The 20,161-nt window shown below is 40.3% G+C and overlaps 1 protein-coding gene across 1 annotated transcript in view; it reads left to right on the top strand.

Annotated features, from left to right (window-relative positions):
• LOC140679259 (semaphorin-4C-like) overlaps positions 1-19,324 on the top strand; it is a 391,991-nt gene extending 372,667 nt beyond the window's left edge. Inside the window, exons 13-16 of the mRNA XM_072914311.1 lie at positions 1,727-1,842; positions 8,624-8,781; positions 15,241-15,332; positions 18,414-19,324. Coding sequence (XP_072770412.1) covers positions 1,727-1,842; positions 8,624-8,781; positions 15,241-15,332; positions 18,414-19,324 — 1,277 coding nt within the window. The remainder of the gene's footprint in view (positions 1-1,726; positions 1,843-8,623; positions 8,782-15,240; positions 15,333-18,413) is intronic.
• Positions 19,325-20,161: the final 837 nt, after the last annotated feature.

The following is a 20,161-nucleotide window of genomic DNA, read 5'->3' on the forward strand; positions in this document are numbered from 1 at the left end:
GAAAAAAGGTGAGGCCTTTAATCCCAGGAACACCATACCTACCGTCAAGCATGGTGGTGGTAGTATTATGCTCTGGGCCTGTTTTGCTGCCAATGGAACTGATGCTTTACAGAGAGTAAATGGGACAATGAAAAAAGGAGGATTACAGGACAACCTAAAATCATCAGCCCGGAGGTTGGGTCTTGGGCGCAGTTGGGTATTCCAACAGGGCAATGACCCCAAACACACGTCAAAAGTGGTAAAGGAATGGCCACACGTCAAAGGAATGGCTAAACCTGTCATGATCTTTGGTCTGGATCATGAGTTTTGTTATTTTTTTGGACTCTTTTAGTTTCTGTTTGTGCTTCCTTGTTGTTTTGTCACCATGGCGACTCATTAGTTTCACCTGCCTCATTTGTTCAGGACACGCACTTGCTTTAATCAGGAGATTATTTAAGCCTGTGGTTGCCAGTTAGTCGGTCTGGCGACATTGCTCTGTTCTGACTTTGTTTCATGCCATAGTTCATGCTGATAGTTTCATGCTTGTATTCATGCCTTTGCTTTGTTCATACTGCTCGTTCCATGCCTTGCCAAGTAAGATGTTTATTCATGCCACATTTAGCGAGTTTTTGTTTCATGTCCATAGTTCACGCTAAGTGTTAGTTTTTGTTTCCTTCGCTAAGTTGTGCCTTCGCCTTGTACGCCTTTTGTTTGTCCCTCTTTGAAAGTCAAGATTAAATAATGTTCCTACCTTCAAGCATGGTGGTGGTAGTATTATGCTCTGGGCCTGTTTTGCTGCCAATGGAACTGATGCTTTACAGAGAGTAAATGGGACAATGAAAAAAGGAGGATTACCTCCAAATTCTTCAGGACAACCTAAAATCATCAGCCCGGAGGTTGGGTCTTGGGCGCAGTTGGGTATTCCAACAGGGCAATGACCCCAAACACACGTCAAAAGTGGTAAAGGAATGGCCACACGTCAAAGGAATGGCTAAACCTGTCATGATCTTTGGTCTGGATCATGAGTTTTGTTTTTTTTTTGGACTCTTTTAGTTTCTGTTTGTGCTTCCTTGTTGTTTTGTCACCATGGCGACTCATTAGTTTCACCTGCCTCATTTGTTCAGGACACGCACTTGCTTTAATCAGGAGATTATTTAAGCCTGTGGTTGCCAGTTAGTCGGTCTGGCGACATTGCTCTGTTCTGACTTTGTTTCATGCCATAGTTCATGCTGATAGTTTCATGCTTGTATTCATGCCTTTGCTTTGTTCATACTGCTCGTTCCATGCCTTGCCAAGTAAGTTGTTTATTCATGCCACAGTTAGCGAGTTTTTGTTTCATGTCCATAGTTCACGCTAAGTGTTAGTTTTTGTTTCCTTCGCCAAGTTGTGCCTTCGCCTTGTACGCCTTTTGTTTGTCCCTCTTTGAAAGTCAAGATTAAATAATGTTCCTACCTTCAAGCCTTGTCCGGTATAGTCCGATTGCATGATGAAACTCAGCCTACTATCAAAATGACTATGTGTCGCAAGCAGATAATGTTTATCTTTTATATTGCATACGTCAACCCTGACAACTCACATTAGACTACACAAATACTTGTAAATAGATAGACTGAAATACTTATTCAACTCTAATGATGTCCAAAGTCTGTCTGTATGCATGGTTGCATATTTATTAGATTGTGTTATTTATGAATGTGAGTTCCAGTTGTGTACTGACTCTTGAATCCCCCCCCTGTGTGTGTGACAGCTGAGGGCTGGATGCAGAGGGTGGTCATCCTGGGCTCGGACGCTCACGTGATAGAAGAAATCCAGCTGTTTGAAACCGCCCAGCCTGTAGACAGCCTGACCATTTCCCACTCCAAGGTAAATAAGAGTTTGTGAAGGTTTCCACACATGGATCCTATGTGGTATTAGTGAAGATGTACTGGCAAATAATAGATTGATAAAATGACACGTTTGTAATCACATGTGTACTGTTGTTGTATTATCATATTTACTGTGTAGTGCAGGTACTACAATGTACTGTCATGGTTTCTGTCCTCCTAAATGAATGTTGTTAGTACTCAATGATGAGGAAATAGTCCAATTTATCCCCAATGTCTGTTATTACCCTTTTTTTGCGTGACAGTGATAATGGTATATGTTTTGACAAGCACCATGCTCTGTTCAGCAATTTCCTTGTTTCCTTTCATCAACATGGCCATTTGTTCCATCGAGTGTTTGCCTCATGAACCCTAAACCTTCTTCCACAAAAAACATTAATTACAATTCTAATTCGACCCGTATCCTATTTGTTTTTCTCACTCCCGCGGACAATGTCTACACCACACCTCGTATCGATACGTCCTTTTGTGGACAAGCCTACACTTTTTTTTTGTTCACACTGCAAAAAGTCAAGTGTTCAAAAACAAGAAAAAACTAGTCCTAAGTGTCCCAATACTTTTGGCCAGTGTAAGTGTCCCAATACTTTTGTCCAGTGGTAGTCCTAAGTGTCCCAATACTTTTGTCCAGTTGTAGTCCTAAGTGTCCCAATACTTTTGTCCAGTGTAAGCGTCCCAATACTTTTGTCCAGTTTTAGTCCGAAGTGTCACAAAACTTGTGTCAAGTTTTAGTCCTAAGTGTCCCAATACTTTTGTCAAGTTGTAGTCCTAAGTGTCCCAATACTTTTGGCCAGTGTAAGTGTCCCAATACTTTTGTCCAGTGGCAGTCCTAAGTGTCCCAATAATTTTGTCCAGTTGTAGTCCTAAGTGTCCCAATACTTTTGTCAAGTTGTAGTCCTAAGTGTCCCAATACTTTTGGCCAGGTGTAGTCCTAAGTGTCCCAATACTTTTGTCAAGTTGTAGTCCGAAGTGTCCCAATACTTTTGTGCAGTGTAAGTGTCCCAATACTTTTGTACAGTGTAAGTGTCCCAACACTTTTGTCAAGTGGTAGTCCTAAGTGTCCCAATACTTTTGTCTACGTTTAGTCCGAAGTAACCCAATGCTTTTGTTCAGTGGTATTCCTAAGTGTCCCAATACTTTTGTCAAGTTGTAGCCATAAGTGTCCCAATACTTTTGTCCAGTGTAAGTGTCCCAATACTTTTGTCCAGTTTTCGTCATAAGTGTCCCAATACGTTTGTCCAGTGGTAGTCATACGTGTTCCAATACTTTTGTCAAGTTGTAGTCCCAAGTGTCCCAATACTTTTGTCCAGTTTTCGTCCTAAGTGTCCCAATACATGGACGGGACCGACTTTGAGGGCTCATAAAATCCAAACCGGAGCAGTAATTAAAACTCTTTCATCAACTTTTAATCAGAAGGGTTCAATCTCTCTCCTGTGCTAATTTGAAGCCGACACGACAAAAGCGCTCAGAGGAGATAATGTTTGAAAAAAGGTGACTGTTTTTACACAACTTTTGTTTTGAAGAGGGAATTGCAAACTTCCTGTTGATTTTTGCTCTGGGTTGTCAGTTTATGAAATATAGGTCTAAGTAAGACCTACATAGAGGTTTTTGTTTCACGTCTGTACGGCATTCCTACTGGGAATTACAGGCAGTTTTGTTTGTGTTTTCTTCCTAGGGTGCGCAATTTTGAGTTTTGGGGTTTGGTTTTTTGATTAGATCGCAAGTTTTGTCAGTCCTGGTGTGTGTGTCCAATTTGGTGAGTTTTGAAGCATGTTAAGGGGGTCAAATTACAGCTCAAAGAGGCGGCGGTATAATAATAAAACGCTGGAAATTCAATAGGGTCCTCTGTCCCAAAGGGACTCGGTCCCTAAAAATACAAAAATGAGGGGTATTTTATTTGAACTAAGCAAAATTATCTGCCAATAGAACAAGAAAATTTGGCTTGTCAAGACTTTCCAAAACAAGTAAAATTAGCTAACTTTAATGAACCCAAAAATACCTTAAAATAAGTATATTCTCACTAATATCAAGTGCACTTTTCTTGGTAGAAAAAACAAATATGAGACCTTTTTTCTCAATATGTTGAAAAATATTCTTAAATTACCGTATTTTTCGGACTATAAGTCGCAGTTTTTTTCATAGTTTGGACGGGCTCCAGTACGACGTATATATGTTTTTTTCCTTCTTTATTATGCATTTTCGGCAGGTGCGACTTATACTCCGGTGCGACTTATACTCCGAAAAATACGGTAAGTAACTGCTAGTGCCATTATTATAATGAGAAGAACGAAGAAGGGACACGGCGACGACGAGTAAGAAAAACTGAAATCTAAGTAAGATGAAATATATCAAATAAGGGTGATATTTGCTTATTTTCTGTCTGATAAGATAATTCTTCTCACTAAGCAGATTTGATGTTAGAGTGTTTTACTTGTTTTAAGTGTTTTGGTCCTAAATGATCTCAGTAAGATATTACAGCTTGTTGCTGAGATTTGATGACCTATATTGAGTAAAACATGCTTGAAACTAGAATATCAAGTGTTGCAAAGCTGTGTCATCAACACTCACAAGTATAAAACTACTTTTTTAAAGTCATCATTTCTTACTTCTAGCATGAAATTAAAAAAAAATCATGACTTTGACACAATTGTGTCTCATAATTAAAACAGATGACAGCCAAATTGACTTTTTATTTTCAATTAAACAATAGAAAACACATTTTTAAACATTTAACATGTGACATTTCAAACAATTTTGAACAGAAATAGTTCATGCACATTCAGATAACTTCTTAAAAATTACAATTAAAATTTTTTTGGTTTTATATATATATATATATATATATATATATATATATATATATATATATATATATATATATATATATATAATATATATATGTATATATATATATATATATATATTATATATATATGTAGAGACTACTTCATCTCTACAGGCCTGTTTCATGAGGGGTTCCCTCAATCATCAGGAGATTTGATTGAGGGAACCCCTCATGAAACAGGCCTGTAGAGATGAAATAGTCTTGTGATTTTTTTTCCCACACATACATATATTGCGCTCTACTACGGTATCGAGCACTATTTTTTGGATAACCTTATTAAGACATATATATATATATATATATATATATATATATATATATATATATATATATATATATATATATATATATATATATATATATATACATATACATATATATATGTACATATATATATATATATATATATATATATATATATATATATATATATAATATATATGTATAATATATATATATATATATATATATAATATATATATATATGATATATATATATAACTTATATATATATAATATATATATATATACTATATATATATAACTTATATATATATAATATATATATATATATATATATATATATATATATATATATATATATATGTATGTGTGGGGAAAAAAATCACAAGACTACTTCATCTCTACAGGCCTGTTTCATGAGGGGTTCCCTCAATCATCAGGAGATTTAAAATCTAAAATCTCGTAAAATCTCCTGATGATTGAGGGAACCCCTCATGAAACAGGCCTGTAGAGATGAAGTAGTCTTGTGATTTTTTTCCCACACATACATATATTGCGCTCTACTACGGTATCGAGCACTATTTTTTGGATAACCTTATTAAGACATATATATATATATATATATATATATATATATATATATATATATATATATATATATATATATATATATATATATATATATATCCGTCCATCCATCCATTTTCTACCGCTTGTATATATATTGACTGAAAGAGCACGCACTAGGTGCGATGATGTCATGTTATCGATGGAAAAATGCAAGAAATGTAATGCCGAGCGCATATCATTATGTCAAAAATAATGGCACTAGCATTTACTTCATTTAAGAATATTTTTCAACAAAAGGTCTCATATTAGTTTTTTCTACCAAGAAAAGTGCACTTGTTATTAGTGAGAAAATACTTATTTTGAGGTATTTTTGGGTTCATTGAGGTTAGCTAATTTTACTTGTTTGACGTCTATTAAACAGACAAAGAAGCAAGGAATTAAACAGAGACAGAATTAAATTTGGCTTAATGAGGAGAAACGCGTAGACCTGTACCCTTGCACAGTGTCCCACCACGCTCTGGCGAAAGATTGTACGCATCCTCTTTTATTTGGACTTTCCCTGATTGCATGGCAACAGCTGTTTCTAAAGGGAGGGGGGTCGTAAACAGCCGTCGCCTTTGGTTACCAAACAGTTCAAAGAAAAAGTGCCTGGAGGGGGTTAGGTCCTGCTTCCTCTCCGCTTTGTAGATCTCGGGTCAAGACAAAATCTTCCTGTGGATTACAATAGCTCAAAGAAACCCACATGTCGCTTCCCATCATACACAGTGGAGTTTTACAAGCCTTTTGATTGGTAAGATCAATGACAGCTTTTGTCTGCACGCCGGGAACTCATTGAAACACAAAGTTTTGTGATAACTTAGATACAATTATTCTGACAGTAGTACACTTGTTATTAGTGAGAATATACTTATTTTAAGGTATTTTTGGCTTCATTGATGTTAGCTAATTAGGGCCCGCATGGCCCATTGTATAATGGGCCATAAGGACCTATTGAATTTGTAAGGTTTTATTATTCTTTATTCTTCCGCCGCCACATTAAACTGTAATTTGACCCACTTAACATGCTTCAAAACTCACCATATTTGACCCACACATCAGGACCTGCGAAAATTGCCTTTTAAAAAAAAAAAAAACCCACAAAACTCAAAATTGCGCTCTAGCGCCCCCTAGGGAAAAAAAACTAGACTGCCTGTAACTCCCACTAGGAAGGTCGGAGAGACATGAAACAAAAACCTCTATGTAGGTCTGACTTAGACCTACATTTCATAATAGTACATTCTCGGGCTAAAATCAACAGGAAGTTGGCAATTCCTCCTTCAAAACAAAAAAGTACTAAAAACAGTCACTTTTGCCTCTTTGAGCTGTAATTTGACCCCCTTAACATGCTTCAAAACTCACCAAACTGAACGCACACATCAGGACTGGCAAAAATTGTGATTTAATAAAAAAAACCTAACCCCAAATCTCAAAATTGTGCTCTAGCGCAATTTTTTAATAAAACGCACAAAAAACTGCTCCTCGGATGAAAAAACTGACAAAACTGCCTGTAACTCCCACTGGGAAGGTCGGAGAGACATGAAACAAAAAATCTCTATGTAGGTCTCACTTAGACCTACATTTCATAAATTGACAACACCCAGCAAAAATCAACAGGAAGTTTGCTATTCCCCCTTCAAAACAACATTTTTGTAAAAACCGGTCACCTTTCTTCAAACATTATCTCCTCTGAGCGCGTTTGTCGTTTCGGCTTCAAACTAACACAGGAGAGAGATTGAACCTTTCTGATTAAAAGTTGGCGAAAGAGTTTTGATACCTGCTCCGGTTTTGATTTTATGAGCCTTCAAAGGACCGCTACACTGATGCTGCTGCGCTGCTGTTTTTTTCATGATGGCTGCTTAAAAGCAGGAAGCACCAGCGTGCCCACACAATGCAGACAAGGTAGGTACACTAAACAAAAGTATTGGGACAATTCGGACTAAAAGTAGACAAAAGTATTGGGACACTTATGACTACCAATGGACAAAAGTATTGGGACACTTAGGATGAAAACTGGACAAAAGTATTGGGACACTTGGGACTACCACAGGACAAAAGTATTGGGACACTTAGGACTACAACTTGACTAAAGTATTGGGACACTTAGGACTACCACTGAACAAAAGTATTGGGACACTTGCACTGAACACATGCATTGGGACACTTAGGACGAAAACTGGACAAATGTATTGGGACTCTTTGGACTAAAACTGGACAAAAGTATTGGGACACCTACACTGGACAAAAGTATTGGGACACTTAGGACTACAACTTGACAAAAGTATTGGGACACTTAGGACTACCACAGGACAAAAGTATTGGGACAACTTCACTGGACTAAAGTATTGGGACACTTAGGACTGCAACTTGACATAAGTATTGGGACACTTAGGACAACAACTGGACATAAGTATTGGGACACTTAGGAATAATACTGGACAAAAGTATTGGGACACCTACACTGGACAAAAGTATTGGGACACTTAGGACTACAACTTGACAAAAGTATTTGGACACTTGGGACTAAAACTTGACAAACGTATTGGGACACTTAGGACTACAACTTGACAAAAGTATTTGGACACTTGGGACTAAAACTTGACAAAAGTATTGGGACACTTAGGACTAGCACCTGCCAAATACGCGGGCCCGACCAATGCTGCTTGCAGCTTTAATTTTACTTGTTTTGGAAAGTCTTGACAAGCCAAATGTTCTTGTTCTATTGGCAGATAATTTTGCTTAGTTCAAGTAAAATGCCCCTCATTTTTGTCTTTTTTTAAAATTGTTTTTGAACACTGACTTTTTGCAGTGTATCGATACGTCCTTTTGTGGACAAGCCTGCACTTTTTTTTTTTGTTCGGCTTTGGTGAAAAGAGTGCAACCCAGATTGGATCGGGAAGGAGGGTCGCGGGCTAAATGTTATTGTAATTGAGAGCGATTATCCCATTATCTCCTCCACCCCTGAAATGAGTCTCTCTCTCTCTGTCTCTGTCTGTTTATCTTCCGTCTCCCTATTCAACCGTCTCTAATCTGCCCGCCCTTTTCTCCCGCTCTCATTGTCCCCCGTCAGAAGTACGTGTACATCGGCTCTCGATCAGAGGTTCTCCAGCTGCCCTTAGCCAACTGCAGCCGCTATCAGTCCCAGCCAGACTGTCTGCTTGCCCGAGACCCCTACTGCGCCTGGGACAGCGAGGGCCGAGCCTGCGTACGCATCGACCTCCATCGAGGGTGAGAGAGACCACGCTGCAGAAAGAGCTGTCGAAAATATCAAAATGAAAAGAATAGATTTTAGTGGAAAAAAATACTAAAAAAACTAGTGAAATTAACGAGCTGCGTGATAGGACATCCTCAATTAAGATTTGGCAGGATAGAAATAAATACACTATATTGCCAAAATAATAATAATAGATTTTATTTGTAAAAAGCACTTTACATTGAGTCATACTTGCCAACCTTGAGACCTCCGATTTCGGGAGGTAGGGGGTGGGGGGTGATGGCGTGGTCGGGAGTGGGGCGGGGCGTGGTTAAGAGGGGAGGAGTATATTGACAGCTAGAATTCACCAAGTCAAGTAATTCATATATATATATATATATATATATATTAGAGATGCGCGGATAGGCAATTATTTCATCCGCAACCGCATCAGAAAGTCGTCAACCATCCGCCATCCGCCCGACCTAACATTTGATCAGAACCGCACCCGCCCGCACCCGCCCGTTGTTATATATCTAATATAGACGATGCAAGGCATTAGTGAGGTTATAAAGCTTTTGCCTGTTAAAGAAAGGAGACTGATCCAATGCAGCACAGACATTCGTGTGCCACGCTGTCACGACCCAGACGCACACTAGTGCGCAATCATATGGGAGCCGCGCTGAGCGCACCTCCAAGCGCGTCTCGCTGCCGGCGACGGCCGGGTATGGGCCCGACGCTCCAGCGCCATCCATTTTCAGCGCTAGTTGATTCGGCAGGTGGGTTGTTACACACTCCTTAGCGGGTTCCGACTTCCATGGCCACCGTCCTGCTGTCTATATCAACCAGGGTGAGCCCCACCCCTTTCGTGAGCGCACTGCGCGCGGAGTGACCCCTGTTACGCGCCCCCGGCAACAGGGGTGGCGGGCAGGTAAGCTGCGCGGGCGGAGCGCGCGGAGTGACCCCTGTTACGAGCCCCCGGCCACGTAAAAGTGTCCATCTCTTTTCTTTTTTTTTCTTCTGTTGTGGCATATGCTGCAGGTGCCTGCTCGTTTTTCGTATGTGGGTAACAACATTTAACTATGTATATATATTTCCCAATTGGTTTAACTGCCACCCGCCTGAATCTATTTAAAATCTAATTTTTTTTTATTTCAACCGCCCGACCCGACCCGACCCGCGGATAAAATCTAATTTTTTTAAATTTCATCCGCTCGATCCGCGGATAATCCGCGGACTCCGTGGTTGTGCCGGCAAACCGCGCATCTCTAATATATATATATCTACATCCTGAAAATATGCAAACAAAACTGTGTTTAGATAATTGATACTTCAAACTTGCATAAATAAATCTTAAGGAATATAACATAACTTGGCTTCTGAGAGCTTCAAAAATGTAATGAATAAAATGTTAAAGTTGTTGATAAACAAGCAATTATTTTAATAATTAAATATGGTCATTTTAAATGAATTATTTTGATCATTTAAAATTAATTATTTCAAATATGTTTATTTCAATGTATAATTCTAATGCCTGGATGTAATAAGGAGTCAGAAAAAAATACAAATAAAAATACAATTAATTTTGATGTTTTCAGCAAAATATAATAAACATTTATTTATTTTTTTTTTTTTTTTTTATTAATAAATATATTTATTTTTAGGTAAGATAAACATAATAATACAATTTATCTCTCGTATGGATGATTTAGTTCTTGTCACCCTGTTGTCCTCCCGTCGTGAAAAAAAGGCTGTCCTCACTCAGGTGCGCATGGAGCTGGAGGGGGCGCGGCCTCCAGCTCCGGCTGAAAATCGGGAGATTTTCGGGAGAATATTTGTCCCGGGAGGTTTTCGGGAGAGGCGCTGAATTTCGGGAGTCTCCCGGAAAATTCGGGAGGGTTGGCAAGTATGCATTGAGTAAACAACCTCAAAGTGCTACAGTGTATTTCAAAAAAATAAATAAAAATAAAAACCAGAACAGCCAAATAGCTAAAACTAGTATGCATGTATCTAAAAAAGGCTTTTTTTAAAAGAAGGGTTTTTAAGCCTTTTTTAAAAGCATCCACAGTCTGTGGTGCCCTCAGGTGGTCAGGGAGAGCGTTCCCCAGACTGGGAGCGGCGGAGCAGAAAGCCCGGTCTCCACATTGTTCGTAGCTTTGTCCTCGGAGGTTGGAGGAGGTTAGCCTGAGGTGTCGTGTGGAGGATTTGGGGGTGAGCAGTTCTTTGAGGTAGAGGGGGGGCATTACCATTGAGGCACTGGTGGGTTAGTAGGGAGACTTTGAATCCAATCCTGAGTGGAGCCAGTGAAGGGATTTGGTCACCAAGGGCAGCACGGTGGAACAGGGGTTCGTGCATGTGCCTCACAATACGAAGGTCCTGAGTAGTCCTGAGTTCAATCCTGAGTTTGCATGCTTCCTCCCACCTCCAAAGACATGCACCTGGGGAAAGGTTGATTGGCAGAACCCCCACGCAACCCCGAAAGGGACAAGCGGTAGAAAAATGGATGGATGGATGTTTACATGGACTGCGATAAGGTGGCGACTTGTCCAGGTTGTACCCCGCCTTTTGCCCGAATGCAGCTGAGATAGGCTCCAGCACCCCCCCGCCACCCCAAAAGGGACAAGCGGTAGGAAATGGATGGATTTGGCCACCTGCCTTGACTCACATATGAACTTGAAGTGCCATCCCATTCCTAACCCATAGGGTTCAATATGATGTCAGTCCACCTTTTGCAGCTATTACAGCTTCAAGTCTTCTGGGAAGGCTGTCCACAAGGTTGCGGAGTGTGTTTATAGGAATTCTTCCAAAAGTGAATTGGTGAGGTGTTGGTCGAGAAGGCCTGGCTCTCAGTCGCCGTTCTAATTCATCCCAAAGGTGTTCTATCGGGTTCAGGTCAGGACTCTGTGCAGGCCAGTCAAGGTCATCCACACCAGACTCTGTAATTCATGTCTTTATGGACCTGACTTTGTGCACTGGTGCACAGTCATGTTGGAAGAGGAAGGGGACAATTCCAAACTGTTCCCACAAGGTTGGGAGCATGGACTTGCCCAAAAATGTTTGGTATCCTGGAGCATTCAAAGTTCCTTTCACCGGAACTAAGGGGCCTGAAAAACAACCCCACACCATAACTTTGATTTAACTTAATATCTTATTTAAATAGTAGTTTTCTCAATTTAAACATTTTCAAACTAAAATAGAAAACAATTAAATATTCATGCGAGTCAATGACTAAAAATAAGTAAATAGCTTTTAATACTAGGGACATTTCTAGAAATAAAAGGTGAGTGGCAATTAATTTTCAGTACACTGAGCCACTTTTTAAATCCAAATATTTTTCATAAAACAATGACATTTTTCAGCCAAGCTTTTAAAATAAAATAAAAATTAATACTAAATAAATGGTAGGGATAATATTTATTAATGACAATAATTATAATTATTCAAAACCCTGAATTATTACAGTAGTAAGAAATACAATTTATAACCAAACATGGCATCTACATGGGGGGGAAACCAAAATATCTAATTTAAATAGTAATTTTCTCAATTTAAACATTTTAAACTAAAATAGAAAACAATTAAATATTCATGCGAGTCAATGACTAAAAATAAGTAAATAGCTTTTAATACTAGGAACATTTCTAGAAATAAAAGGTGAGTGGCAATTAATTTTCAGTGAACTGAGCCACTTTTTAAATCCAAATATTTTTCATAAAACAATGACATTTTTCAGCCAAGCTTTTAAAATAAAATAAAAATTAATACTAAATAAATGGTCGGGATAATACTTATTAATGACAATAATAATTATTATAATTATTCAAAACCCTGAATTAATACAGTAGTAAGAAATACGATTTATAACCAAACATTGCATCTACATGGGGGGAAACCAAAATATCTAATTTAAATAGTAATTGTCTCAATTTAAACATTTTTAAACTAGAATAGAAAACTATTAAATATTCATGCGAGTCAATGACTAAAAATAAGTAAATAGCTTTTAATACTAGGGACATTTCTAGAAATAAAAGGTAAAATCTCGGTGAGTGGCAATTAATTTTCAGTGCACTGAGCCACTTTTTAAATACAAATATTTTTCATAAAACAATGACATTTTTCAGCCAAGCTTTTAAAATAAAATAAAAATTAATACTAAATAAATGGTCGGGATAATACTTATTAATGAGAATAATTATAATTATTCAAAACCCTGAATTAATACAGTAGTAAGAAATACAATTTATAACCAAACATGGCATCTACATGGGGGGGAAACCAAAATATCTAATTTAAATAGTAATTTTCTCAATTTAAACATTTTTAAACTAGAATAGAAAACTATTAAATATTCATGCGATTCAATGACTAAAAATAAGTAAATAGCTTTTAATTCTTTGGACATTTCTAGAAATAAAAGGTCAAATCTCAGTGAGTGGCAATTAATTTTCAGTGCGCTGAGTCACTTTTTAAATCCAAATATTTTTCATAAAACAATGACATTTTTCAGCCAAGCTTTTAAAATAAAATAAAAATTAATACTAAATAAATGGTCGGGATAATACTTATTAATGACAATAATTATAATTATTCAAAACCCTGAATTAATACAGTAGTAAGAAATACAATTTATAACCAAACATGGCATCTACATGGGGGGGAAACCAAAATATCTAATTTAAATAGTTATTTTCTCAATTTAAACATTTTTAAACTAAAATAGAAAACAATTAAATATTCATGCGAGTCAATGACTAAAAATAAGTAAATAGCTTTTAATACTAGGGACGTTTCTAGAAATAAAAGGTCAAATCTCGGTGAGTGGCAATTAATTTTCACTTTTTAAATCCAAATATTTTTCATAAAACAATGACATTTTTCAGCCAAACTTTTAAAATAAAATAAAAATTAATACTAAATAAATGGTCGGGATAATACTTATTAATGACAATAATAATTATTATAATTATTCAAAACCCTGAATTAATACAGTAGTAAGAAATACAATTTATAACCAAACATGGCATCTACATGGGGGGGAAACCAAAATATCTCATTTAAATAGTCATTTTCTCAATTTAAACATTTTCAAACTAAAATAGAAAACAATTAAATATTCATGCGAGTCAATGACTAAAAATAAGTAAATAGCTTTTAATGCTAGGGACGTTTCTAGAAATAAAAGGTCAAATCTCGGTGAGTGGCAATTAATTTTCACTTTTTAAATCCAAATATTTTTCATAAAACAATGACATTTTTCAGCCAAGCTTTTAAAATAAAATAAAAATTAATACTATTAATACAGTAGTAAGAAATACATTGTATAACCAAACATGGCATCTACATGGGGGGGGGGGACCAAAATATTTAATTTAAATAGTAATTTTCTCAATTTAAACATTTTTAAACTAGAATAGAAAACAATTAAATATTCATGTGAGTCAATGACTAAAAATAAGTAAATAGCTTTTAATACTAGGGACGTTTCTAGAAATAAAAGGTTAAATCTTGATGAGTGGCACATAATTTTCAGTGCACTGAGTCAGAAATATTTTTCATATAAGGATTTTTTTTGGGGGGGCTGCACTTCAAGAGATCGAGGGTTCGAATCCCTTGTATGAAGTTGACAATACAAAAACATGCACATTAGGTCAATTTTCGACTCTTAAATTGTCCGAAGGTGTGAGTGTGATTGGTTGTTGTCCAATATGTGCTGTGATTGGCTCCTGCTTCCCTGTCACCTTCATTAAAACCTCTTAAGGCCCAAGCTGTTTGTTTACATGCTTTTTTTTTATTTCTCTATGCTATTTGAGCTTATTGGACCCTAATTACTAAGAATCATCTTTTTATACGATGTACTTAGTCCATAAGTACACAAACGTGTACTTCATGTTTAGTTACATGCTTATTCTTATTTTTTACACTTTTTTTTTTCCAAATTCCATTGCATGTTATACTCTTCTGACACCACCAGATGGCAGTATAAGTGTCCACATAAGTGGCCATAAGACCCCAATTCAGTAGTGTACACAATTTTGGAAATACGAGCTAAAAGGTGCTGTCCACGCATGTGGCCACTAAACCTTTAGAGGTTTTAATCAATCAATCAATGTTTATTTATGTAGCCCTAAATCACAAGTGTCTCAAAGGGCCACAAAGACATCCTTGGTTCGGAGCCCACATAATGAGGACAAGCAGTATATAAAAATGGATGGATGGTACTTTTAGTTGCTGATAAAAACAAACTTTTCTACCAAAGCCAGACCAGTTAGGTAATAAATCATTTCTAAAAAGCCACCTGTGAATAATTAGCGTATAAGCCAGGTGTAATGATCAACCTAATGCTGAGTAAAGTATATTCTATTTACTCAGAAATAGACAATACTGCATATCCCAGTGGAAAGACATCTCTGAGTCCCAGTCCACATACATAATGGATCCTGCGTTGTCAATAGTACATTCTAGCAAAAGTTGTTCTTTTCTCCCCCCTGCAGGTCCACCTCCTCCCTGTCACAAGACCTCATGCTGGAAAGGTTCAGCCGGGGAAAAGCCAAGTTTGATAAACCTGTCTCCATCCCCAGCCCTGGTGAGTGAAGGCGGCATCATCGGAGGGCATAATGCCTCAGCAGTGACCCCAGCTGGGGGTTCCATGCTGGTGCAGGACTGGCAAGCAAATGTTCTAGAACATTGGCTGGCAAGTTTTACAATCAAATAGGGGTGTAACAGTGCTGGCCTAACATAACGAGAAATCATGATCATATTTAAAGATGAAATGAATTTACTTTCCCGAAATACAAACCCTGTTTCCATATGAGTTGGGAAATTGTGTTAGATGTAAATATAAACGGAATATTTGCAAATCCTTTTCAACCCATATTCAGTTGAATGCACTACAAAGACAACATATTTGATGTTCAAACTCATAAACTGTCATGTCTGTGTAATCATGTTTTGTTTTAGTCATGTTTTGTTTAGTTATTGGACTCTTTAGTTTCTGGCTTTTCACTTCCTTGTCTTGTTTCCATGATTACCCATTAGTTTGACCTGTTCCACGTTTGGACTCATTGTGCACTCTTGTTTGTCACCATAGCAACCCATTAGTTTTCACCTGTCACGTCACGCACCTGTTTCACGTTTTGAGTCACGCACCTGTTTTCGTTAATCATGTCTGTAGTATTTAAGTTCATTGTTTTCAGTTTGTCTTTCTGGTGACATCTCACATTTATGCTCTGTCCATTCATGACACTTGTTTTCATGTCCATCCTTCATGCTACTATTTTTGTCCAAGCCAAGTAAGTTTTTGTTTATTAATGCTATAGTCTTTTGGTTTCATAGTTTGTTCTCCGCCACTGTGCGCGCTTTTCGTTTGTACTTTTTTTTTATATATTAAATAAATCATGTATTTACATTCCCGTCTCGCCCGAGCCAACTTTCCGTTGCATTCCGGAAAAGCAAACCCCCAGGACCAAGTCATGACATAAACTTTATTTTTTTTTTGCAAATAATAATTTCATGGCTGCAACACGTGCCAAAGTAGTTGGGAAAGGGCATGTTCACCACTGTGTTACATGGCCTTTCCTTTTAACAACACTCAGTAAACGTTTGGGAACTGAGGAGACACATTTTTGAAGCTTCTCAGGTGGAATTCTTTCCCATTCTTGCTTGATGTACAGCTTAAGTTGTTCAACAGTCCGGGGGTCTCCGTTGTGGTATTTTAGGCTTCATAATGCGCCACACATTTTCAATGGGAGACAGGTCTGGACTACAGGCAGGCCAGTCTAGTACCCGCACTCTTTTACTATGAAGCCACGTTGATGTAACACGTGGCTTGGCATTGTCTTGCTGAAATAAGCAGGGGCGTCCATGGTAACGTTGCTTGGATGGCAACATATGTTGCTCCAAAACCTGTATGTACCTTTCAGCATTAATGGTGCCTTCACAGATGTGTAAGTTACCCATGTCTTGGGCACTAATACACCCCCATACCATCACACATGCTGGCTTTTCAACTTTGCGCCTATAACAATCCGGATGGTTCTTTTCCTCTTTGGTCCGGAGGACACGACGTCCACAGTTTCCGAAAACAATTTGAAATGTGGACTCGTCAGACCACAGAACACTTTTCCACTTTGTATCAGTCCATCTTAGATGAGCTCAGGCCCAGCGAAGCCGACAGCGTTTCTGGGTGTTGTTGATAAATGGCTTTGGCTTTGCATAGTAGAGTTTTAACTTGCACTTACAGATGTAGCGACCAACTGTAGTTACTGACAGTGGGTTTTTGAAGTGTTCCTGAGCCCATGTGGTGATATCCTTTACACACTGATGTCGCTTGTTGATGCAGTACAGCCTGAGGGATCGAAGGTCACGGGCTTAGCCGCTTACGTGCAGTGATTTCTCCAGATTCTCTGAACCCTTTGATGGTTAAATCCCTAAATTCCTTGCAATAGCTGGTTGAGAAAGGTTTTTCTTAAACTGTTCAACAATTTGCTCATGCATTTGTTGACAAAAGTGGTGACCCTCGCCCCATCCTTGTTTGTGAATGACTGAGCATTTCATGGAATCTACTTTTATACCCAATCATGGCACCCACCTGTTCCCAATTTGCCTGTTCACCTGTGGGATGTTCCCAATAAGTGTTTGATGAGCATTCCTCAACTTTATCAGTATTTATTGCCACCTTTCCCAACTTCTTTGTCACGTTAATGATTATTTGCAGTTTGAACATCAAATATGTTGTCTTTGTAGCATATTCAACTGAATATGGGTTGAAAATGATTTGCAAATCATTGTATTCCGTTTATATTTACATCTAACACAATTTCCCAACTCATATGGAAACGGGGTTTGTACAAAAAGCGCCAGAATTATAATTCACTTCACTGAAGGGACAAGCGGTAGAAAATGGATGGATGGATTTGAATTTGAATCAGCACCTCCAAGTCCGAGTCCATGGTTCTCGCCCGGAAAAGGGTGGAGTGCCATCTCCGGGTTGGGGAGGAGATCTTGCCCCAAGTGGAGGAGTTCAAGTACCTCGGAGTCTTGTTCACGAGTGAGGGAAGAGTGGATCGTGAGATCGACAGGCGGATCGGTGCGGCGTCTTCAGTAATGCGGACGCTGTATCGATCCGTTGTGGTGAAGAAGGAGCTGAGCCGGAAAGCAAAGCTCTCAATTTACCGGTCGATCTACGTTCCCATCCTCACCTATGGTCATGAGCTTTGGGTTATGACCGAAAGGACAAGATCACGGGTACAAGCGGCCGAAATGAGTTTCCTCCGCCGGGTGGCGGGGCTCTCCCTTAGAGATAGGGTGAGAAGCTCTGTCATCCGGGGGGGAACTCAAAGTAAAGCCGCTGCTCCTCCACATCGAGAGGAGCCAGATGAGGTGGTTCGGGCATCTGGTCAGGATGCCACCCGAACGCCTCCCTAGGGAGGTGTTTAGGGCACGTCCGACCGGTAGGAGGCCGCGGGGAAGACCCAGGACACGTTGGGAAGACTATGTCTCCCGGCTGGCCTGGGAACGCCTCGGGGTCCCACAGGAAGAGCTGGACGAAGTGGCTGGGGAGAGGGAAGTCTGGGCTTCCCTGCGGAAGAAGATGGATGGATGGATTTGAATGATTCTGAATGACACTAAAAACCTTTTCTCCCGTCTTCCCCGGTCTCTCCCGCAGAGCACTCCCGCCTGCGGAACGTGACGGTGGTGGTGGGCTCGGACATGGTGCTGCCCTGCCAGCTGATCTCCAACCTCGCTCAGCCCTTCTGGGTCGTCAACGACCGCGAGCTCCTGCTGGGCGACCCCGAGGCCGGAGGGCCACGCTTCGACCGGACCCTCAAGGCCCTCGTCGTCCCCGAAGCGGGTCAGATCCAAGCCGGGCGTTACGTCTGCTATTCCGAGGAGCAGGGTGTGAAGTTCCAGACCGAGCGCTACCAGGTGACGGTGGTGGCCAGCGCGCCCGTCTTCATGGAAGCCCGGGCTCCGGACAGCAGCATGGGGCTCTTCTGGGTGCTGGTCATCACCCTGGGCGCGGCGTGTCTGCTGCTCCTGGTGGCGGCGCTGTACCTCCGCCGGAGACTGAAACTGGCTCTCGGGAAAGGAGCCGACATGAAGCCTCTTGAAAGCACCCTGGTCTACCCCATCACCTTACCCAAGGAGCCACCCACGTTCGTGCCCAGCAAAATGCCCACCGACGAAGACCGTTTCTGGGAGACGGGCGCCAATTATTACTACTCAGACGGCTCGCTTAAAATCGTCCCCGGTCACGCCATCGGGCCCGCCGGCGTGGGCGGCACGGCGTCGCCCAGCGCCATCCCGGGCCAGCCCATCCACTCCCCCAGCCGTCTCAGCCTCACCAACATCAGAGGCTCCGGCAGCAACGGGTACGTCCGCCTGAACCTGAGCACGGCGGGGGAGGAAAGGGCTAGCGGGGCTTGCGCTGGCGGCGGCGGCGGCAACGGCGGCGGGCTGGGCGGGCTCGGCGTGGGCGGGAACGACTACTCGGGCCCCTTCAAGGAGGAGCTGAGGCGCACCCTGCAGCAGAGGAGCGTGCTGCCCGACGCAAACCCCGAGGAGTCGTCCGTCTGAGGCTTCTCCTGGAAGGAAAAAAAAACAACAAAAAAACAACCGAGCTACCTCCCTCTTTTCGAGGATGCCTGCCCTCTTTTCCAGTGACACGTCGTCACGTCGTCACGTCTGTCTCTCGCCCTGCCAATGCCTGTTTGGCTCACTGTAGACTTTGACGGCATGTTAAATATAGACGCTCACAACCCCTTCTTGGCTCCGCACCGCAAAGTCTCGGACTTTCTCTGCTTGCACTGTGCAACGGCCATTTGTCTCAACTGTGATTGGAACAGGAGTGCAGAGAACCCCCCCCGTAGGCGAGGTAATCAAGCAAATGGCATCACTTTGTTGTCCGGGCGCCACTTGACGGACGAGATAACCTTGGGGACTTTTTGTCAGCTTTTTTACTGCACTTAAAACTGGAAGCGAGTCTTCCCTTTTTTTTATTTTTATTTTTATTGGTGAGCCAAGAGAAGACTAAACTCATGCTGAAGCAAGGCAACAATCATATTTGTGTGAGAAGACTAGGGTTGCAAAGGGGTGGAAAGTTTCCGGTAAATGTGAGGAATGCACAGTACAGGGTTGAAATTCAACCGAGTTTGCATTAAATCAGGTTGTTTTTGCTAATAATCATGCTGCAAGATCTAGCACAGGGGTCGGCAACCCGCGGCTCCGGACTTTGATCACTCTGATGCGGCTCAGCAGCTTACTTGCTGAAACCCCCCAATTTTCCCGTGAGACTTCCGGATTTCAGTGCCTCTCGCAGAAAACTCCCGGGATCAATATCACCGATTTTCACCCTTACAGATATAATAAGGGCGTGCTATGATGGTACAACATTCGGCGCCCTCTACAATCTGT

This window comes from Nerophis lumbriciformis, linkage group LG12 (genome assembly GCF_033978685.3).
Source record: "Nerophis lumbriciformis linkage group LG12, RoL_Nlum_v2.1, whole genome shotgun sequence".
In the NCBI taxonomy this organism is placed as follows: domain Eukaryota; kingdom Metazoa; phylum Chordata; class Actinopteri; order Syngnathiformes; family Syngnathidae; genus Nerophis; species Nerophis lumbriciformis.